This window comes from Stegastes partitus, unplaced genomic scaffold, assembly GCF_000690725.1.
Source record: "Stegastes partitus isolate 25-593 unplaced genomic scaffold, Stegastes_partitus-1.0.2 Scaffold888, whole genome shotgun sequence".
NCBI classification, from domain to species: Eukaryota; Metazoa; Chordata; class Actinopteri; family Pomacentridae; genus Stegastes; species Stegastes partitus.
The window spans coordinates 27,891-43,459 of NW_007578619.1; the positions used below are offsets into that span (position 1 = coordinate 27,891).

General features: G+C 42.0%; 1 protein-coding gene across 1 annotated transcript; it reads right to left on the reverse strand.

Annotated features, from left to right (window-relative positions):
• Nucleotides 1–77: 77 nt before the first annotated feature.
• LOC103365880 (dysbindin domain-containing protein 2) lies at nt 78–14,488 on the reverse strand. Its single transcript, XM_008293434.1, has 4 exons — nt 14,223–14,488; nt 1,507–1,659; nt 1,284–1,427; nt 78–1,201 (listed from the first exon to the last, which is right to left on the reverse strand). Exons 1-4 carry the CDS (start codon nt 14,263–14,265, stop codon nt 936–938), a joined length of 606 nt encoding a protein of 201 aa, XP_008291656.1. The 5' UTR covers nt 14,266–14,488; the 3' UTR covers nt 78–935.
• Nucleotides 14,489–15,569: the final 1,081 nt, after the last annotated feature.

Consider the following 15,569-nt stretch of genomic DNA (forward strand, 5'->3'; position numbering starts at 1 on the left):
TTTTTCAAGACCGACGAGACCCTCCCCTCTCTTGTCCACACCCACTCGCATGAACATAATAATCACAGGTTGCATTGTACATGTGTCTGTTCGGCCAACGTTTAATTTACACCTCTCAACACAGTGTGCTCATGACGTTCTCTTTACAGGTGAACAAAGCAGTGGTATGGCTTTTTGATGCATTGCTTTATAGTGACTGACTCACAAAGTATTTGTTCTCTCTTGCAAAAAGATTGACAGGTAGATAATATCTTTTCAGTATTTGATTCTTCTGATTTAACCAACATTATAAGGACTTGAGATTGTTTGTGGCTTTTTTTTTTTTCATTTTGAGGCTGACTGTGTGGATTCTGGTTGTTTTAATTGCTGCCTGGAAGCAGCTAAGCACTTGTTTACATTCATCATAGAAGTCTGAAATAACCAGGAAATGTTTTGTCGATTCTTCTGGAACACACACAGAAACATCTGATCTTTTTCTTTATTGTCAAAGTAAAGGAAAAAAAAGCCAAAATCAGGGCTAGAAAACTGAGAATTTGTTGCTTTAAAAAAAAACAATACATTTAATAATCATAAAACCATCCTTCACCAAATTTAGCTCAAGTGTTTGTCTATTTGTTTGTGTTTGAGTTATTGCTTTACTGTCCTGGGTGCTGTTAGTACTGTACAAAATCATCTTTTCATCAGCTACAAATCCTGTGAGCAAAAAAAAAAAAGGGGAACAAATCTTGTCCTTCAAAACATGCCAAAACAGGAATCGAGAATTGAAAGGAATTCTCCGTATATACACTTTACGGCCCCACACACGGCCTACAATTCATAAATCAAAAGGAGACGTGGAGAGCAGTAAAAAAAAAAGCCCATTTGTGGAAGTCTTTCGGTAACTCTCCGCCCAGAGTCCCCTCTTCACCCCAGACTGATGGTGGAGAAGGTGCATCCTATGAAGACGGAGGTGGATTCTGAGCCTTCACCTCCTCTCTCTCCGGAGACACGACTCTCCGCTTCACTGTGCTGGTTTGTGTTTCCTCGTCGTCCGAGCCGACCACGGGGGTGTCGTCTCCCCCGTTGGCGTTGGTGGTCTGGCTGTCGGAGGAGGAATTCGAAGATGTGGACGATATGCGGGACTTGGCGTCAAGGCTCTCAAGGACATGTCGAAAGAGTCCGTTACTGATGGCTTCCTCGTTGTTGTTGTTGTTTCCTTGAACTGTAAGTCAGACAAAAACGTTGTAAGAGATGCAGTTGTGTTGTTGCATCTGTTGTGACCTGTGTTCTACTGTTTTTCATACCTGGCAGTGGGGAGGTCAGAACTCCTTCTTCTCCCACAGAGCTGAAGAAAACATCCAAACCCTCCTGGTCAGAGATGTCGATCAGCTCCATCTGGTCCAGCAGGTCCACATTCACCTCCATCGAAGAGATGCTGCCAATAGGAGCTGAAAAGAGAAGCAAAGCAATGACCTCATGCGTTTTGTGTATGAACGTGTTCACAGAAATTCAGCCAGTCCTACTCACGTCTCTTGTAGTCTCTGATGCAAAGGTGTGCTGAGGATAAGTAGACGTCCACATCATGCTGGAAGACCTCCTCAAAGAAACGCTGTCTCTCCCTCAGCTTGAGCTGCTGCGCTGTGTCCACATCTGGCAGCCTCTGGCCACGCTCGGTCTCCGCTGGCAACAAAATGAAAAGGGAGTTAGAGACCAGCTCAGCTCCCTTGTAGAATCAGAATCAGGCACAGAATCAGAATCAGAATCAGGGGATCAGGATCAGGAATCGGAATTGGAATCGGAATCGGAATTGGAATTGGAATTGGAATCGGAATCGGAATCGGAATCGGAATCGGAATCAGGATTGGAATCGGAATCGGAATCGGAACCGGAATTGGAATCAGAATCAGAATCAGAGTGAGAATCAACTTTATTGGCCAAGTTTGTACATGTAAACAAGGAATCTGACTCTGATGAATCTTAGCTCTCTGTATAAGAAATAAAAGAAACAAACTAGAGCAATGAAATAAGTGTAAGAACAAGACGCTAGACCTTTATACCTGATACAGAACCTGATACCTGATATATTCTTACTGCACAAGCTGTATGGGGCCCTGCAAAATACATAATTTTGGACTTAGAGTGTGGAACGTTTGTCTCCCCCCTTTGTCAGTGAGAGAAATTACACAAAAACTGTTGATGCCTGTTTATGGCATATTTCATTGTCATCCATCTCTTTCATTTTTGGACTGTGATCATCCCTCTGAATGCATAAAATTATTTTTATCTGGAGAATCTGCTTTTTTCATTCTCTAGCTTAAAAATAAGTCTGTGTAAGATTAGAAAATGGGTGGATTGACATTGAATTCTGATTAAATATTGAATTGAAAGTGTGCATTATCTGGGAATACTGGGCAAAATTTAAAACATGAACTTTGAGCGTTGTTGTTTTCGCAGACTGACAGATGAAACAAATACATTTTTGAAGGACTAGTGAGAGCACTGGGGTGACAGGTGTGACTCTACAGCGGTTGCAAAGGCTGTAAATCGGTCACAGTTCAGCTATGAGGGCATGTTTTGCTTATGTCTGCAGGGCCTTCTAACCTGTTGTCTGAAGTTTAAAGGCCACAGGGCAGTCAAGGCTGTAAACATCAAGCAGGGGTATTTTTTTTCCCCACAAACTAGTATTTCCACTCTGGAGGTCAGTGAGATCATCTGATGTTGTGAAGCTTGAGATCCACTTGAAAGGGGTTAAACACTGATAACCAGAAGAGGGAGACATTGAGCTTTAAGATGTATGAAGAGGTGGATTTTGTTTCGAAGCTGTGAAGCCACATAGCAAGAAAACATCTATTAAAGTAAATTCCATGAGTCGCAAAGATGCTGTCGACATTGTTAATGAATGTATCTGTTTCATACCTGTGGATTCAAAGTTACTAATCCACAGACTGTTTGCTTTATTTAGAACAAAACTGTCCAAACCAACACACTGTAGCACCCTGAACTCTTACTAAATCGGTGCACATCTGAACGTTGCGCTGCAGAGGGGAGCCTTATTAACTTAATCTTGTTTGAGATACCATGCGATCCCATTTTCCCCCTCATCAGCACCGCTGTAATAAAGCTGAGTGCGACTCCAATGTGAGCAAGTGGAGGTTTGAACTGTAGCAAGAGAGCGACTGTAAAGGGACCGAGGCGAGGAGAGGAGGGGGAATGCTGTAAATAAGCAGAGCCTGTGACTGCCAAGGAAGTCGCACTTGAAATGTGGCTGAAGAGACAATCTGGGGTCTCTCAGCAGTTCTTACATTACTGAAAATCAGAAAATATGCAAACACAGATGCAATTAATTCGATATTTTGACTTGAACTAAATCAAGAAATGAGCTTTGGACGAGATGATTGATGCTAAACATGCAGCAAAAAGCAAGTTTAGCCTGAAATTATCCAGGTAACAGACACATATGAGATTGTTCCTCTCTGTTCTTCTCATCTCACCTTCAGCAAGAAATCAAACTTGGTTCAAATTCAGATTTTCAGAGAAGATATGGTGCGTATTTCAGCACATAGTCCTAGTATGCACTCTCAAGTGATACAGTTTCTCCCTCCAGCTAGAATCCATATGCTGCTCAGTCATTAGAGCAGTGTCTGAGTTATTACTACCTGCAGGCACGGACTGAGCTAATTGGATGAGGCTTTTAAGGCATGTCTAAACTGGGAATAATGTGAAGATTATCTGGCCTGTGGTAAGAGCAGCAGTCACAGCCGCTCTATAAATAGACCAGTGATCGGTAGAGAATAAAAAAGGCCTTGCAGCTCATGACGATTACCTGAATCACCAAAGTAAAATCTCTGTTGTCTCTGGTAGCACGAGGAGACAACCTTCATCATGAACTCTCTTCATTTGTCTCATAATGAAATCTAAAAACTTAATAACTGCTGCAAAATCTGCCATCGCTGTGGAGGGAAAAACTGCAGAGCTGGCCTGAAAGCAGCAACAGGTCGCCTTTGCCGGAGTGACACATCAGCGCAGCGCTCGCCACGAGCCATGTCCGTGGCCTGTCACTGCAGCTCCCCTCTGCCCTGTTTGACAGCCTGCCTCCGGGGCACAGGATCAGAAGGCAGACGGCTTTAGAGGGAGCAGAGGAAGAGGACAATCTGAACCCCGGGATCCTGCTGACTCACCTGTGTTCATACGTGTGTGTCCACAGAACCCAGATATATAGACAGGATTCCCAACAGACTGAAAATCTACATGCTAACTTACAGTAAAGCATCATGATTTGACAATATCTGCATTGACACAGAGATAATACTGCTGTGGATGGAGTTACAGAACTGAGAAAGTGAATGAGTCAAAACATCACTGTTATGGTATATTTTCTTACATTTATCTTTTCATACCTACTTTGTTAGATTCTTCACATTTCGTATATATGCCTTATTAGGTCTATTTAGCACTGCACAGCCTTGTTCAACATACATCTGTTTGCAACACTATGTTTATTTCAGGGGCAATATCAGCATCAGTTCTACTCCATGTTTTTATTTTAGTTTCAGAGAGAGCAGTGCTATTTAGATCCAGATCATAGCTGTCCAAGTCCAAACGGAGATAACCATAAAGACTGTTCTTTCCTTGGACTTTGGAAAGTCCTTTTCAAGTCTAACAGAACTCCTCAAACAGAAAAGATTGGTGTTCAGTCCAGCACTTCAGCATTGGATTTCTTATGTTAGGTTTAGGGTTGCATAAAACCTGCACCCTGGAACTGGAGCATCTAAATCAAATGTGGTCTGTTGAATATCATAGTTACATTTAAACTATTCCAACTAGCTAAAAATCAGAATTCTCGCGGGACAGTTGTTTCTGATATAGACTTTATCGTGTAAAATCAGTTCACTTCCAGCTAGTTTCCATCACCTCTTTACCAGAGACAGAAGGCAGGCATCACTACCTGCAGGAGGGGATGTTAGCAATCATGATTATGCAATGAAGGAGCGTGACAGTTGTTCAGTGCGACATGTGTAGGTACGACTGTCCTTTTCTGCAGCCTTACAAATGAAAAGTGACACCCAGAGGTGACCAGTGTGTTTTTGTTTTTTTTTACAGACTGTCTTGCGTGCATCATTTTGATAGTATTTTGTCTTTCCAGCATTTCTGTCTTTGTCTGGATGCCTGAGGTTGCCAGTCTGTGATGCTCACTTCTCATCACACTGTTACACAACCGCCAACGTTACTGTCTTCAGAGCCTAAAGGAAGCGAAGGGAGCAGCGCTGACAAAGCAAAACGTCAGTCACAATCAGGAGCTGCCAGCTTGACGTGTGCGTAGATGAAAGCTAGTTTAATGTGACCAGTAAGGACATCATGTCAGACAAAACACTGCATTTGTATTGGATGGGTGACTGTCCTTTCTGTTCTTTTAAAAAAGGAGCATAGGCAGCAGTTGAATAGCAAGTTCATACTGGAATAAAACGATGCTTTTAATAACAGGCTACAGGTTGAGGGACATTTCTTCTCCTGGATTTTTTTTTTCCCTCCTCAGTTAACCACTGATTGATCACAGCATTGATTGTTTCTACTTACAGGCCGAGGCCCCGTGGAGAGCTAAAGGTTAGCTACAGATGTATAGCCTCGCATTGATTTTGCCTCCCTATCCAGTTCTTTTTTTTCCATCGGATCACCTTGATCGATACGGCTTCCCTAGCCGCAGACGACCCCTGCGACCTCTGATTAGTACAACTGCTCACACGGGAAAATCCTCAGTCTAAAGGAGAGCTTGGACACAGCATCCACTGCTGATGAGATTACATGTCCGGTCCACAACGCAAACCCTTTAGTTTCATTCCACAACACGTCTGAAGGGCCTTTCTGGTGTACAGCGAGGGAGGGATGTGAGAAGACGGAAGCAAAAACAACCTGCAGGCATCAGTTTGACCTGATATGCTCTCATTCAGTCTTTATTTCTTTGTGTTTTTTCTGCCCTGTTTTAATCACTTATTGCCCCTCGTTCTGTCTCTATGCTTGGCCTTTTGCTTTTCTTTCTTTCTTTAGTGTCTTTCTTTCTTTTGTTTTTTTTATTGTCTTTCTTTTTTTAGTATCTTTATTTCTTCTTTCTTTTTTATTGTCTTTCTTTTTTTAGTATCTTTATTTCTTCTTTCTTTTTTCTTTCTGTCTGTTTTTAGTTCTTTCTTTTGTGTCACTTTCTTTCTTTCTTTCTTTCTTTCTTTCTTTCTTTCTTTCTTTCGTTCTCCCCCTCCTTCCTTCCTTCCTTCCTTCCTTCCTTCCTTCCCTCCTTCCTTCCTCTGGGACTTGAGGAAGAGAAGGTCACAGATCAGGGCTCAGAACCAGCTGGACATGCAGAATGACTGGAACAGACAGAAAGATAGAGGCAGACAGAGCAGACCGGACATGTCAGCGTGCCACTCAGCCTCCCCACATAAAGACAAACCCAGATCCTCCGCTCAGGCGGCACTGAGAGAAAGAGTCCATTCAGAGCCAGACAAAAGCAGAGATGTGAGGGAACGGGACTGGCCTGCACTCCTTAGACGCGATGCCAGTTACAGGAAATCGTTTCTGTTTTAGTGGAACGTGAATACACCTAATCTAAGATTCTAATTTGTTCCACGAAGCTAATTTAGCTTCAAAAAACGATGAAAAACTGTCATCAGGGATGATTCAAGATATGGACATATCAGTGTGTATTGTGAAGACTCCCAACAGACTGCTTTTGTTACATTTCCATGAAAACTGTGTCATAATCACTTCTCAGCATCCAACAAATACAATGCACCATCCCCACATGATGACAGATCATCCTGTGCTCTGCTGTGTGCACTTAAACACACTGTATTATCTAAACCCCACACATTTTCTAGTGCACAAGTGCATAAAGGGAAAAAAATCAGGTCACTCTTTGTATCTCTTCAGCATCTACAGTCTCGTGCATCTCATTGTTTGTCATGTTTTTAAAAGACAGGCCTCTAAAATGCCACTTTAGAAGCACCAACTGCACAAACAGTAGCTGCAGCACATTGATCTGGAGGCTAAATGAAGGGACAGGAGGGCTCGGTGTCGCCCACAGGCTGCCATTAGCCCATCGCTGTGCTAAATGAAAACGTGAGCTCACAGCCAGGCTCCCCTGTGACGGAGAGAAGGAAGGTCAGGGCAGCGCACAGCAGAGAAAACAGCCTCCTCAGTTGATCCAGTTGTTTTTGGTGGTCGGAGCAGCATGGGCTAAAATGCCTCAGCAAACAGTAGTTAAACAGAAATCCCAGTGGGAATCATCATTTCCTCCTCTGCTTTGATTATAGAGCAGTTTGCCAGACTCTCAGCTTGATTCTATTCAACCAAGCTGAGGCCGTTTCTGAGAAGTGGTTTCCTTATACAAATGGATGAAGTCATCCCTGTTTAAACGGCTCTGGTGCTGGTGCATCGTTCCATGAGCCGCCTCGGCCATCCCACCGTTAGATTTAAATAGCAGACTGCCAAGAAAAAGCAAGAAAAACAAAGCTCTTAAGTACTTAATGCTGTTTACTTGTTCGCTGTGTAAAGAGGAGTCTCCATATGGAAGACAAATAAAGTCATTTCTACCATCCATGCATATGAATTGCTACTGAAACATTCAACAAATAATGAGCAACCAAATACAGTTTAAATAATAATGAATAAACCATAATGACAAATCTGTAATCAAATGCAAACAAAGTAGAAAACAAAAACAATCACACAAACTGCAGGAAAAAAATCAACGTTTGTAATCATTTAGGACTTCATCAAATATGTGTCATTTGGCAGCAATAGAGAAATAAAGATTTTCTAAAAATGTATTCATATGATTTCTCTTATTTTTTTTGTAATGTTTCAAAAGTTTATTTCAGCATTTATTCCGCAGCATTTATTTTAAGTTGGAATCTCTTTAATCCTTCATATGCCAGCACTAGTGTAGCTCTTCTTCTTCTCTTCTGTCTCTTTCAAACACCGTGAGATTATATAAAGCTTATGTGTAAATTCAATAAGAAAGATCTGTTCACTCACAGTCCGTCTCCATTCCTCTCTGTCAATATGGACTCTTTATCCTTTTCCCACACTGTCAGAATCACTTTTTCTCAGATCACCACTCTCGTCCAGTGATCTTTATGCCCACTTTCTGCGAGCCAATCAGCCCCCAGACCCTGTTCTTTAAATTCATTGCAGTCCTATCACTCTCTCTTCCAGACTGTTGATCGAGCATCCCTCCCTCTCCTCTTCCTCATCTCCACCTCATCCAGGACGCCTCAGCCAGTTTCCATCAGCCATCTGCTAGCTTCACTCCACCACCACCAGTGTCTGGACTCCGGGGAGTCCTGTCCTCATCGCCTTCAACACAGTCTAACCACCAAAAAACTTCTGCATGCTCATGTTTCTGCAGTGCTGACTTCTAAACTTCGGGATAAACCTGAAGGTAACACTTGTTTAGGCTGCTGCCCTTTCTACCCAGACACTCTAGTTTGTTGAAGGAGAAAGATTTTATTTCACATGGACAGGTTCCCGACTGCGACAAGCGAGAGAGGCTGCAGAAGCTGAAAAAAAAACAGAGAGGAAACGAGCAAGAAGCAAGAAGAGAGAGAGGAAGGAAAGGTCACGGAGGAGAGCTACGCTTGCAGAAAGGATAAAAATGAGGAGTAGGATGTTTGATCTAATCTATAATATGATGGAAGAGGTGCCGGTGAAAAGTGAGTCAACACAAGGGGTGTGGATTGTAAAGAAGAGGAGGACAGAGGGAGGGAAAACTGAACGGGCTCATTAGTTGTTATTTTTACTGAGAGTGTCTTCCAGCACAACATTGCCCTTAACAGCAGCAGCAGGCTGTTAACAGTCTACAGCTGGCCATTAGTGGATCAGTGTCTCAGCAGTAATTAATGGTGTCTCAGTGGTCATGAAGAATAAAGGAGGCGCTGGCTGCATGGCTACAGGTGGAAGCTTGTCTCCTGCTCCAACACATATGCAACCAGAAACTGATGCACTAATATTTCATATTTAAAATGCTTCATCACATCCTGATCAGCACATACCAGCACCTGGACAGGTCACCAGTCTATCGCAGGGCTACACTTAGAGACAGACAACCAAGCACACTCACATTCACACCTACAGACAATTTAGAATCACCAATTAACCTCAACATGTTTTTGGACTGTGGGAGGAAGCCGGAGAAGCCGGAGAACCCGGAGAGAACCCACGCTGCACGGGGAGAACATGGAGACTCCACGCAGAAAGATCCCAGGTGTCCTCACCGGAATGTGACCTTCTTGCTGCGAGGCAACAGTAACCACCGCTCCACCTTGCAGCCCTCAAAGGCAGCAATGTTTGACAAATTATAGTCTATTCAATGTGTTTTAGAAGCCAAGAAAAAAATAACTGACCTCAATGTAAAAAGAAAAAATGTAAAGCTGGCCTCAGTGCATGAGGCATCAGTGTAAAGGTATGAATAGTGGTCTTAGTTGCGCTCATCAAGTTGCTTTTCTTCTTTTGTCAGCTGTTGTGCAGAAACGTTCAGTTTAATTCTGGCAATTTCTACAACAGTCAGTCTGCTGTCGATGGCATTTCTTGTTTTTTGGCTCCTAAAAGAAAGGATCACATTTAACAGCATTTAACCGTATTTTGGTTAAAAACAAATAAATAAATCATTCAACTGGATTTTTCTAGCAATTTAATACAGTGTACAGTTTCCCAATAAAGTGACTACAGTTAAAAAAACAAAAACAAAAAACATTGCATTGCTCACTTGGAGCTTTCCGTCATTCCTCAAGAGAGAAAGTGCCTTGAAGTGAAGTGGAACAGACAGGTGGTCGCACTTATAAAATGGAGAGCAGTGTGTTTGGAGATCATGCTCTATTTTTCTCACTTTTTTATTTTTGGTTCCACTCGCTCTCTGTTTTATCTCCAAAGGCTGACATTTTCTGGGCTCCAGTTGCAAGGACAGTGAATTATTTATGACAGCTGTTGCACGTCTGTTTGGTCTATATTTCAGTGCCTGTTCGCTTGTGTGAGTGTGTTCATTTGCATATTAAATCTGGCTGTTTTTACTGGAACAAAGGAGTGTCCAGCACCGTCCGACAACAATGACATCAGTGTTAACCCTCTCCTGCCGTCCCTCTTTGCCTGGATTACCCACAGACTGACAATAGGACTGTTTGTAGGTCAGTGTCGTGTCCCACTGCCCTCCATTGGCCCACCAGCAGGCTGTCATGAGTTCTGATCAACACAATAGGCTTCCACTGGATGACTGGTGGAAGCTTTTCTTCACATTGACAAATCCTCTTATCCACAATAGCTGTTAATAAACAGCAGAATAAGATTATTTCCTATTGCTCAGGCAATTCAAGCAGCCAATAATGCTCAAATCTCTGCTGACAGCATCGGCAAATTAAACGCAGCCTTACAGTAAACAGCTTTATTGAGTTTGCTCCACTTGTTAAAAGTCGAAGGACTGTCAGCAGGCTGACGGGGGAAACATAGCCGAGCTCAGAAAATTCCCTCACTTTGTCATCTGATAATTACATCTGTAATCGCACTCCAATACGTTTTCCAGTGAAGAGTAACTGAGAACATCCCTTGTGTCTGAGACAAAGAAGAAAACTGTCCTTTCAGTCCCCACATGCTGACTTTTCTCATCAGCCACTTCCACATCCACACTGCTCCCCGTTCTTCCATAAAAAGCCTCACTGGTCGTCTTCATATTTGTGAGGGAAGTTTAAAGCTATTTTCATCTCAGCTGGAAGAATTATAAGAATGTTTGGCTGAAGTCAACAACACAGTCTCTCTCTGTGTGTTAAGACAAGGTGGCCCGCACTTTATGTGCAAGATATGAAAGGCTCAATGCAATGTTTTGGCCAGAAAGTTGCAATTCTAACTTAATATTGCCACATTAACAAAAAAATGTATGTGATTATTTTTATATTACAGTATTTAGACCACAGTAAAGCTGAACTCTAGTTAAAATATGAAGTATGATTTGGACTTGGTATGGTTTAGTTCCGTTTCTTCCTTTACTCTAAGAAAACTATTGGTCCATAAGTGGTTCTTTAGAGGGTTCTGTGATTCTTCAAGCACCGTCACTATTCGAATAACCTCTAACCTGGAGTCTATCCCAGCTGACTTAGAGTGAAGGCAGGGGACACCCTGGACAGGTCGCCAGTCTATCACAGGGCTACACCTAGAGACAGACAACCAAGCACACTCACATTCACACCTACAGACAATGTAGAACCACTAATTAACCTCAACATGTTTTTGGACTGTGTGGGAGGAAACCGGAGAACCCGGAGAGAACCCACGCTGCACGAGGAGAACATGCAAACTCCATGCAGAAAGATCCCGGGTGTCCTCACTGGGACGCAAACCGGTAACCTGCGAGGTGACGGTGCTAACCACCGCTCCACCTTGCAGTCCGATATTGATTATATGTTGGGTCTATAAAACATCAGAAAACTTGGAGAAATTCCCATCACAGTTTCACAAATCCCAAGTTGGCATCTTTTTTTTGTTATTCTGTGCAACCAACAGTCCAGAACCAAAAATATTAAATGTGCTTTAATGGAAGGAACCCAGACATGCTGCAAATTCCTATATTTGACTTTTTGCAGTCTTTTTTTTAACTTTACAATGAACTTAAACAAATATCAAGTCCTGTTATCACAGTGTAGTCAGGTGGTTCCACAACAAACTATCCTAAAAATAGTTCCTTAAAAAATGTATTTTTGCTAAAGATCTTTGAAAGCTCCATTTATAATGCCCCCAAAAAACAATTTTTTGAAGTTCCTTAAGGCACCTATGGGAGTTCTTTAATAAACCTTTGCGACAAGGTTCTTTGTGCAGCATGTAGAGGGAAGGTTTACTGCAGATCAATACTAAGAAGCTGTAAGTGATCACCTTCATCCTATGATTAAACATTCTATCCTCCAGGATGACAAGGCCTCCATTCATAGGGCATGAGGAGGAACTTTTTAAACAGGGATGACTTCATTCTGGCATTAGCCAGAATTTAAGAATTACTGAGGTCATGAGGCAAGACTCAAAAATGAAGTCACATTTTCATGTATTTTGTCCAGTTTCAGGATTCAGTATCCACCTTAGTATCCATTATACATACATACATATTCATACATATACATTTCCGTGGGCACAGATTCAGAACAAGGCCTGGGTTTTTAAATGATGTCATATCAAAAACTGAAATAATACAATTATCAAATTGCAAAGGACACAGCTGAGGTCATGCAGTATGTCATGTAGCGCATAAGTGTTTTTATCTGGCGTGTCTGTGGTTTTAAGTCCATGCCAGTCTTCTTCTGTTACAGTCATGCTTTGATGGTATCCCATGTGGTCCATCACATGTTTTTAATCTGTTACAGCGAACACTGAACTTTACTGACATTAAAAACAAATCGTAGCACAAATGGTGCTGTCTGTCAGGAAAATCACAATTAGAAATCAAGTCTGAACCAGGCTAACGTTGCCTCTGTCAGTTTTAGTGACGCTGGGCCATGGCTCTGGAGGTCTTAGCATCTGTGTGTTGGTCAGTTCCCCACTTGAGTCCAGAATAAAATGATTGACAACTGCAAAACTGATGAGATTCCCATCAGACCCAGCTGCTAATTATCAAATGTTACAAAAAGACAGGGAACATGGTAAATATTATACTATACCACTTGATCATTTTTAGCACACTGGTTTGGTTTAAAGGTTTGCTGTGGATTCATGCAACCTCCCAGAGGTTTTTCTTCTCAGATAGAAATGTCTAGTTGTTGCTTCTGGTTGGAAAAATGTTGATTCTTTATATATTTTCTAGCATGCTGGCTTAAAAGGAGTCTTCTGTAGATTTGAAAGTCACACCAAACTGTCAACAAAAACATGAAGTAAATGGCCTCTGTGTCTGCATCAACTACTGTCCAAGAGAAGCAAATAAGCTGAAATCTAACTGACTGTCAACATGCGTCTGTATTTAACAGAAAGCCTCACACTTCCCTCAGGGCGTCTCATCCCATGTGCTTTCCTTCTCGCTCAGATATTAAGCTCCAGTGATCAGACAGCCGAGCAACACAACAGACACGTGTGCTGTATGAATCCTCAGAGTGTGATCAATTATAGATACAGACATCAGATAATAAGGATTTTTACGCCTCTAATTTGCTCATTAAACAGCATCTACCTCCTCACTCATATCTGGGTCATGCCCAAGGGGACTGAGCTACGAGAACACTGAGAACAGAAACAATTCCTCCCTCAGCCGGCACACTTCTGTCTGTAACAGGCTCTCAACAGCTGGTCAGTCCGTCACTCCACGGCGCACCGGCTCCCTCTGGCACAGTCCCGCAATAATCAAAACGTGACAGGGCCAACCGCGAGGGCCGAGGCAAAGCAACAGATGGGAGACGTCTTCTCTGGAGTCACAGCGCTGATCCTTTTTAGCCACATGAAATCACTGATGTCGCTGGGACTAATTCAATATTATCAGGGCTGGTGTGTCTGTGAGACAAGCTGCAGACCCCGATGCAGTGAGTCAACTCTGATGGGATCTGCAGGCGCAATCCCATTAGAAAGAAGAGATCTTTGTCTGGAGCTGTGCGGTGGCCCCAATCCAAGCCTGCCTCAGTGTGTGTGTGTGTGTGTGTGTGTGTGTGTGTGTGAGAATACATCCCTGTTCCTGTGAGAGTGTGACCTATTCACTTGGTATTAGTGAACATTACTCAGGGCGATGATTCAACGTTCCTGTCTAATTTCTGGCTGGCACAGCACCAGGACCAGTCACATCAGGCAGCATCAACACAACGGCAGCTCCTCAACACAATGGCTTCCTCAATATATCTGACACACACACATGTACTTAGCGTATGCCTCATAGTGACAGAAGCTGTAAATACATTTCAGGCCTGCCTACAAATTAAGACATGATCACAAAATACTCATTTGATGGCACAAGAACACTGTTGACAGTGATTTTCTTATTTAAAAAATAATGTCTTGTCTTGTTAAAAGGTGATCAAGTAACAGTCAGCTCTTATTACACACCCATAAAGTGAGAGAACACACACACAAACTTGCCTCAAACGTTTACTCTGTGTGCGTTCCTCACTTCTAACAAACCAAAAAAGGAAAGGAATCTTGTTCTCTCTTAAATCCTGCTTTACATCTACAAATAAAAACTGTGTTAACGGGGCAAACTTATGAACTTCAACTACAGGATGAGCGTCATGCAAATAAGTTTGACTTACAGGGCAGGCGTTTGCTGTGCAGGTTGGCGGATGAGGAGCTCATGTTGCTGGAAAGTTGTCAGGAGTCGCAGAGAGGACGAGTGTGTTGGTGGCCGGTTGGTCAGCCTTGTTAGAGTTCAGCCGAGCATCTCCCACTTCCTCTGCTCACTCCAAACTGGCTGGCTGACTGACTGGCTGCCACCCTGCTGCTCCCCTTCCTCCTTTTCCCTCCTTCCCCCTCAGTGGACTCTGAGACACTCGGATGAGAACAAGTTTGTGGCTCTGTGGGGACGAAAGCAGCTGACCAATGACAGGGAGGAGAGGAGGAGCTGAGAGGCAGCGAGGAAGGGATTGAGAAAAGGGAAGAGGGAAGGAGGGATTTTATGTAACAGAGTGGAAAATACCAAGGAGAGAGAGAGAGAGACACATGCCTTTGTTATTTTTGTCTTCTTACACCCCCACCCTCCCCCTCACACCCTCCCTCCCTGTCTCTTGTTCCCTGTCTCCCTTTTTTTTTTTTATTTGTAGGAGATTTAAACCTTCTTCCTTCAGTTTCTCCCTCAGGGTCAAGTGATGAGTCAAATATACTGAATACAGACTATCAGCTTTATCATGTGTGGTCTTTATTTATTTATACAGATATTTAATAAAACAAAATGGAATAACCTAATAATAAATTGATGTTTCTGTTCAATTTGAAGATTTTTATTTTATTTTTTATTTTATTTTTTTTACAGGTTTTGTTTTCTAAAGGAACATTTTGTTCCTCACACAATTTCACATATGGACACATAATACAGATTTATTAGTAGAATGATCATGAAACATCTTTTAGGACTTTTTTTCCTTTTCTCTAAGATGTGTTGAAATCAATTCTTGCCAAACTAATAAATAACTAATAAACAACTAATAAATATATTTATCATTAATTTCTATTATTATTATTATTATTATTATTATTAATAATAATAATAATAATAATAATAATAATAATAATGATAACAATAATAGTAGTAGTAATCGTAGTAGCAGTAGTATACTTTATAACACTAGTAGTATTTATATTATTATAGTTCTAAAGAAATATTCTAATCAGTTCTTAAAAAACTTTTTAGTGATGAGAAAAAAATCTTTTTTGCTTAATATGAGCCAGTCAGGAAACTAGAGTATATCTGATTATTTGTGTGCACTGGACACCATCTAGTGGACAACAGTCGCCACTTGCAGCTTTTCTTATCAGGACTTGCTGATCACACAATATTTGCATGCAGAAGCTTCACAAAACAGCATTACATCATTGCCTTTTTCCAAAATACAGCATTTGAAAGAGGCTTTTGGCGAGTGTCTTGTTTCAGACAGACGCAGGAA

What these genes read in the sequence shown, in the direction of transcription:
- LOC103365880 (XM_008293434.1), bottom strand. Translation starts at nt 14,265, where the DNA reads ATGAGCTCCTCATCCGCCAACCTGCACAGCAAACGCCTGCCCT. An exon ending in GCACAGCAAACGCCTGCCCT is followed by an intron (nt 1,660 to 14,222) that starts GTAAGTCAAACT and finishes TTTTGTTGCCAG; the next exon opens with CGGAGACCGAGCGTGGCCAG. An exon ending in CATCAGAGACTACAAGAGAC is followed by an intron (nt 1,428 to 1,506) that starts GTGAGTAGGACT and finishes TTCTCTTTTCAG; the next exon opens with CTCCTATTGGCAGCATCTCT.